We start from the raw sequence: 7,723 nt of genomic DNA, 5'->3' as shown, positions 1-7,723 counted from the left end.
AACAAAAGGGAGAAGAAAAAAGAAATATCTCAGAAATAAATAGCTGTTTATTTCTAAAGGCAATAATTAATTAGTTCTCTCCTGCTTAACCTTAGGGCACAAGGCTTTGCTAATACCTCAACCATTTAGAACCTCTTCTTTTTTGACTTTTCAACCTCTGTACTCTTCAGGCTCTTCCTTTTCCAATATCCCTTAAATGCACAATCTCCCAGTCATCCAAGCTCCACAAAGCATCATCTCATCATCTGACTATGTGTTCCTTAACACCTACATAGTGATAAATTCTTAATCCCTATCTCAAGCCTAAACTTTTCTAAGTCTTAGATCCATATTTCTGCGTATGTGCTGCATACTCCTCTCAAAGTCATTATATGCATGAACTCTATCTACCTGTCCTCTCCACTGCTACTCCAGTCCTGTATTTCCTATCTCCATTAAAGGTTTCCTCATTCACTTGGTCTCCTCAAGCTGGCAAACTCAGTCATTTTTGACCCTTTCCCCTCGAATCCTGCCTATAGTCCACTGCTGAAATTTCTCCCTAGTTCATCCTTTCCTCTCGATCTCACTGCTGTTTTCAGAACCAAGAGCTAAGACAGGCCTGGTCATTTCTAACCTGGACTATAAAGTCAAACATTCTTAATTACGCATTATATGCCATACATAATAAAAGGAGTTGAGAATATGACGATTAATAAAGCAAAGTACTACCGCCAAACATGTCTGGAGGTAGAGAGATGGAGGAAGATAATATAATGTGACGATAATTAGAGCAAAATCCACAAGACGTCAATCTCTTTCCTATCTGATCTAATCTTATAACTACCTGAATTATCTTTCTAGATTACAAACCGGATCACGTCACTTTTCTATTGTAAAATTCTTAATGATTCTACTCCACTGCCTACAGTATAAAGTCCAAATGCTTTAATACCATGCAAACACTTCACAATCTTGTCCCAACCTACCTAATAGCTGCCTCTATTACTTTCTTTCACTTGACACACCCTAACCCAGCCCTGTATAAGTAACTAGTTGCTGCCCTGATAATATGCTAAACACTTCCACAACACCTAATGTTTGTGTATCCAACAGCTGGAGAGCCCTTCTTCCTTGTGCTGGCCAGTGGAAGTCCTGTCTTACTCTCAATCAAATAATATCTCCTTCTGAAACTTTCATTAATCTTCTCTGCCAATGTAGTTTTTACGCAATCTATTATAATACTTACCAATTTGCATTATAATTTTTTTTTTCTCTAACACCAGATTATGAGATTCTTAAGGACAGAAACTACATCTTATTATTTTTTGTATCTTTCCCAAAGTTTGGCAAGATAGTAAATACTTAAGAACTGTTTTGTTAAGTGGATAATGGGGTGGAAACAGATTTGCAGGGAACCAAAATGTACTGAACATTAAGTCACTTTTTTAGTTCTCTGTCTAGAATCCAGGGGTCTACCTAAACATTAAGGCCACTACCTACCCGTCGACCCCACATACCAGGAGGCCAATGGAGCCCATGGTTTTTCCCTCTCCTTTTCCTATTCATCTGGATATCCATCCATTCTATAAATAATAACAGTAAATAATACAGATAGAATCTCTAACCTCCAATGGGCTTATATTCAAGTAAAGAGAGACAATTAACAGGTAAACAAATATATAAAATTATTTCAGATACTGATAATACAATGAATAAAATAAAGTAGTTTCATAGGATAGAATGTGGCTAGGTGAGAAACGAGCTATTTTAAAATGAAGGTAGGGGATGTCACAGAAGGTTTCTTTGAGATGGTAACATAAAGGTGACTGAGGCCTAAAGAATGAGAAGCGAACAGCTAAGCAAAATTTGGGAGAAAAAATTCTGCAGGCAGAGAATAAAAGTCTGAAGTAAAAACACCCTTGGCTGCTTGAGGGACAGAACAAACAGTGTGGCTAGAGAAAGAAGTGAGTTTGGAGAAGAAAGAACAACCCTGCAGGCCATAGTCTTGGTGGAGGCCAATTTACATCTGCCTTGAGTTTAGAATTTCCTAGTTTACATCTTCCATCGTCTGCACAATCTTCTACTTACGAACACCAAAGCAAAAGGACACAGGAATGGGGTATACAGCACACCTCTTGATAGAAAGATGTCAAATGATTCTGAAAGTACCTTTCCTGGTTTCTGTTGATAGTGTTTCTAGATACAGTGCTATTACAATATTGGCCCAGAGTTAATGAAAACCCGATAAGCACACAAGAATAAAACCACTTGTAAAGAAAGACAAGTTTTTCTACTGACTATAAGGCAAGTCAAAATAAGAACAACATTATCTTAGATTCATGAGAAGAAATAGAACACAACAGTCTTCATCAGCTATAAATTTATCCTTTTAATAGAATGAATTTTTCCATTCCTATGTAAACTTAAAGATCATATAATGCAAATCTATACTTAAATTGAATAAAATAGATTTCCAGTTTTCATCAACCAAGTTTCTTCTTCAATTTAAACAATTTTATGATGTTCTTAGAATACATGAATTTATATGCATTATACACTGCCTCTCAGCAGTAATTCTGTGGATGTTTATGTCTAATCTAATTAATTTCAAGTACTACTGTGATGTTAGAGTAAAGTTAATCCATTAAATACATAAATATTTACCAAACTAGCTGCTAAAGCAATTCAGTAGTCGCTAGGAACTCAAGCAGTGTGAAGTTACACATCTTACCTCGATGCTCAGTAGTATCTGCTGGCTTTGCTAGCCTGAACATGAACACATCACTAAATATGCAGAGCCTTTTATTATCATAGTCAGGTCTTAAAATTCTAGGCTGCCAGCCCTCTACCAGTAAAAATAAATTCATTCTCAGCATCCTCAAATTCGATTCTGTACCTAGTGATCTCTGGCTAGTGTAGTGATGTTTCCCTGACTCTCTTTATGGGGTATCAAAAACAAGACCTTTTTTATCTTCTTTTGCAAAATTATCAGAAGTAGCAGAGGTAACAAGCAAGTAATCATCTTATGCTCCTATAAGTAATCATCTTTTGCTCCCAAGGGCCTAAGTCTCCTACAATGGGCTTTCACAGTAATTCATAGCCTCAAAAAATGTCTGAAAAAAAGGGAACCTCTTCCCTAAAAGGGAACCTCTTCACATTCTCTAAGCTCATGTCCAGCTTCATACATTTATAAAATCTTTCATTTTCTCTTCCCCATTCACCTAGGGAGGGCCATAAAAAGGTTTAGAAATACCCAATATATAAATACCCAATGCACCTTCTTCCCAATTTCACATCTTCAAACTGGTCAATTTTGTCATTATTCATCATCTCACTCATAAATTTATATTTTAAATTAAAAAATCCTAGTTCCTCGGTTAGGAAATAAAATTGCATAATTTCTCAAGTTCTAGCTCAATCCCCATGCTAGGACTTCTAAGAAGAAATGCAAATGTAGTTATCAGTTTGAAAGCCTCTCAAAAGAGGATGTATATCTTTGTAGACTAAATCTGGGTATTACTGAGTGAGGATGTAGTCCTCTCTTATCAGGGCAGAGTCTGAATTAAAACAAGGCCTAACTCCTTTCTCAAAGTGTAGTTCAAGGACCAACAGCATCTAGAATATCCGGGAGTCTGTTAAAAAAAAAAGACCAACTAAATAAAATCTTCGTTTTATTGATACCTGTATGTGAATCTCCCTACATCATAAAATCTTAGAATTGGTGGAAAATTTAAAGCCTATCACACAGAGACATAAACCTTGGACAGCAATTATAACTGAGGACTACAGTCCCATTCACATTTGCTTTAATTCTTATAACAGATCTTCTTTAAGAGAATTTCCCATAAAACTATAAACCACTTGTCTTGAAACACACCACAGCTCATTATAGCTGCTGTTGTTGTTAGTTAAAGCCACTGATATAACCAAGTTCTTACCTAATCTGAGCTCTCCGAAGTTCCCACACCCTATCTTCTTGCCAACCCTGAAGTTGGGTCCCACCATAAGAACCCCAGATGTCGAGGAGCCAGACGGTCGAGAACAGTGTGTACTCCTCTGTGCCATGGGTTTAGTTGTCCGTTGTCTTTCATCCTTCTCCCTACTAGGATGGTCCATGATCCTACACGACAGAGTCTCTCCACAGTGAATAGCCTCAGTCTGTACACTTCACTTCAATACAAAAGTATGTCCAAATAAACCGTAGTCAGAGAAAGATAAGAAGATCTTTTGGCACCATATTTGTTTCTAATGTATCTCCAGGAGATGAAAAACCATTGATTAGTTCTTGTAGGACATGTAGTCTGTAGGTCTCAAGCATAGGAGGATATTTTGTAACCTAGGTAAAGAAAAAAAACAAACAGTTAAAAATTAAATTTTAAAATAAATTGAGAAAGTTACTACTAATTAGAATGGATCATATCCAAATATCAGTAAAGTAGATAGCTGCCTGAAATAGGTTTTGGTTTTATATTCTCCAACAGTTTAGCCATCTGGACTAGTTATTCAGCTAGTAACATAAGCTCAATAGGCTACAGACCATGGCAGCTAAGGGAACATACAAGCCTTTAATACAAAATGCTCTCTACTACTACTATACATATCACCCAAAGAAAGGTATTTGTTGGCTTTTTCATCACAAGCTAAGAAAAAGATATGGTGGGGGGTTAAGCCTAGCTAAATAAACTAAGGAAATTAATAGTTCTTCCTTTTAATTTGGACAGAACTAACAGAAATGAGGCTACTCACCCTCCCTCTCCTCCATCCCCGCTCTTTATCAAGCAGTGACAGCAGTCATGCATTCCAAGGCATTCCATTGACACAGGTTATGTCTATGAAGGACTTTCCAAAACCCTCGTGGTACTAAGCAGTCCTAAACTAAAGCTTTGGAAAGCTTAACTTTTGGTATAGTTTCCACTGCGGACTGAGTATACAGAGTGCCTGAAGCAGATCCTGTGTGCAACCCCAGAGTGAAAATAAAGTCAAGAAACACGGAGTCTTAAAAACTCATCCCTACAATTCAGGGATGAGCCCAAGACAAAAATTTACAATGAGATAATTCCAATGCTATTTTTGATAATCCAGGTGAGTATCCTTAATGAAAAATATTCTGTCATCACCAACCGCATACTAAACAAACACTTATGTTTCACTTTCATTAAATATTTTCTTTAAAATTGTAAAGATGAAGAGAATTAGAACAACTGCTTGGTAACTGTTGCATGTATACTATAAAGCACAAATATCTAGACTGTTAGTGCCTTATGGGCACCTTCAATTCCCTAGTACAGGAATAGGAACAAACCTGTGAGCTGACTGTACAAATGGGGAAATGATCCAAGAATATAATCCATTTACTTCCTTATAGTAGTTAAAATAAACTGTCTGTTTTCATCATTTCTGTCCATTTTCTTTGCATTATTAAAACTGCATAATGATTTTAGGCTTCCACAAAACTAATCATCAACAAAATACTTTTCTCTGACTTCAGAAGACAATATATCTACATTCAGAATGTACATTCTGTTAAAAAAAATCAGGGTGATCAGAAGAGATCAGCAATTACTGGATTTCCTGCATGAGCAACATTATAAATTTATATTTCCCTTCATTTTTTTCTCATATTTCCAATTGTATCTAATATTCTCCAATTATCTTGGTTGTTTGCCCAAACTTCCTCAAACAATATTAGTAAGAAAAGGGAAATATGATTTAAGATGTTTTATTTAGATCATATCATCTTAACTAGCAGGAGTATATCTACGTGTAAGAAACTGTCAGCCTATACTTTCCCTTAAGCTTTTTTAAGGGAAAGGGACAGAAAAAGTATGTCTTAGCCTATCTAGACAATACTAAATATTTAACTAACTCCCAAATTTCATAAATTATCACTCACATAACAGCCTCATTTATAAGATTTGGAAACCTTGTCTGTTGTTCTTCATATTTTTTGTGTTCACTCTGTTTTTCTAACAGATGGAGGTTACTTTTATAATGAGTACTCAAAAACATTAGGTGGAGTAATCACACACAGCTCTCCTTATTCATGTACACTTGCATGTATGCATTAAAAAACTATATAATACTTGCAAGGTTAGAACCCTGCAGAAAGCAGGTTTGATCTGAGAAAGGGATGATTTAACACTTGCTTGTAGACCAGAACAATAATTTTACCTCCCACAAACATGGCAAAACTCACATTTAAGATATCAATTTTATAATCTATGCATGGGACATTAGCAGTTTAATCCATAATTATAAAAGATGAGTAATATTCAATACCGCTTTATGTGGTGCTTCTTGTTTAAGAAAGCAAACTAACTAAACACAATTGAAAAATTTTAAATCTTATTTATCACTGCCCACTGCTCAAAAGTATTTTCTCCTTCCCAATTACAAACTCTTCAGCTTGTCATTTGAGTGCCTTCAATATCAACTCCTTATATAAATTCATGTTTTAAAAAGCTACTACATAAACACAAGGAACATCATTCTTAGCCCTTATGCCTAGAATGACCTCTTAACTCTTCTGTCTTATTTAAGGCCTTACATCCTACATCCTTTGTGAAACCTTTAATAATCAAGTCATCATTAACACTTGGAGCATCACTATCTATACCACTCATGTGCCATCTACCATGTGCCAGGTTATATTAATATGTACTCTAATACTCAACTTGATTATCAACTTTTGAAGTTAGAGATTTTGTCATATCTCCTTAAATTTCCTACATATAATTGGTACTTAATATATACTGAATAATAATTATGACAGTCTTGCTTAACAGGAAACAGATTCCCAGTGACATAACCAAATATTTTACAACAAATAATAAAAAGTAAAGAGAACCCTAATTTACTGTAAGAAATCCTAGGATTCCCCTAGGAAGAAGCTAGTATTATTGCACTTAAATTCAACAGTGTTAAGACCTAGACTAGTCAAGATTTCCATTTTACAAGGATATTAGGTATTACGGTTACACAAAGATATTAAATAGTTTACAGTTACCAGTATGAAAAAGTTAGCTCAAGAACTAGGTCAAGATTACCAGTCACAATGGCAGAGTAGGATAATGCTGTGCTTGCCTCCACATCAAAATTATAAATAAACCACAGAACAATCATCACTGAGAATCTCCTGAAGCATAACTGAACAGTTCTATAACTATAGACATACAGAAGATGCCACACGTTGAGACTGGTAGGAGGGGCAGAGATGCTGAATGGGCTGGCCCCGCGCCCATGTGTGGCAGTTAAAAATTGGGAGAGATATCTCAGCTGCAGAGGTCCACCATGAGGAGTGAGGGAAACCAGCCCCACACAGGCTCCCCAGCCCCACACAGGCTCCCCAGCCCAGGGTTCCAGTGCCAGTAACAGAAGTCCCCATAACTCTGGCTGTGAAAACCAGTGCAGATTGTGGCTAAGTGAGACGAAGAGCTGCTAGAGTCCCAGAAGCTCCTCTTAAATGGCCTGCAGTGGACTTACTCACTGACACACTCACTCATTATGAGCTCTAGTGCTAGGGCAGCAGCTCAAAAGGTGCCAGAACATATGGAGAAGAAATAAATTGTCCGCCTTCAAGGAAGAGGCTGGAGGGGCAGCTTTCTCTCAGAGAGAATTGTAGGTAGATGCCATTGTTCCTTTGCTGAACCCTCCCCTGACCCAGTTTGCAGATGCAGGCGGGAACCATCTGAGTCTCCACTAACCTGACTAACACCATTTGCCCTGCCCTGGTGACTCCCTGAAA

At 36.8% G+C, this 7,723-nt stretch overlaps 1 protein-coding gene across 6 annotated transcripts in view; it reads right to left on the bottom strand.

Moving 5' to 3' along the window:
- Positions 1-7,723, bottom strand: part of CSNK1G1 (casein kinase 1 gamma 1) — a 153,678-nt gene that overhangs the window by 96,388 nt on the left and 49,567 nt on the right. For all 6 annotated transcript variants that reach the window (XR_896046.2, XR_002781138.1, XM_011363345.2 and 3 more), the window contains one exon: positions 3,918-4,315. Coding sequence is in view for 4 of the 6 variants with exons in the window: in XM_011363345.2 (XP_011361647.1) it covers positions 3,918-4,095 (178 nt within the window). In the remaining 2 variants the exon portion in view is untranslated. The remainder of the gene's footprint in view (positions 1-3,917; positions 4,316-7,723) is intronic.

The sequence above is a fragment of the Pteropus vampyrus genome, unplaced genomic scaffold (assembly GCF_000151845.1).
Source record: "Pteropus vampyrus isolate Shadow unplaced genomic scaffold, Pvam_2.0 Scaffold85, whole genome shotgun sequence".
NCBI lineage: Eukaryota > Metazoa > Chordata > Mammalia > Chiroptera > Pteropodidae > Pteropus > Pteropus vampyrus.
The sequence above is the reverse complement of the archived record's forward strand: the minus strand, read 5'-3'. Positions and strand labels throughout refer to the sequence as shown.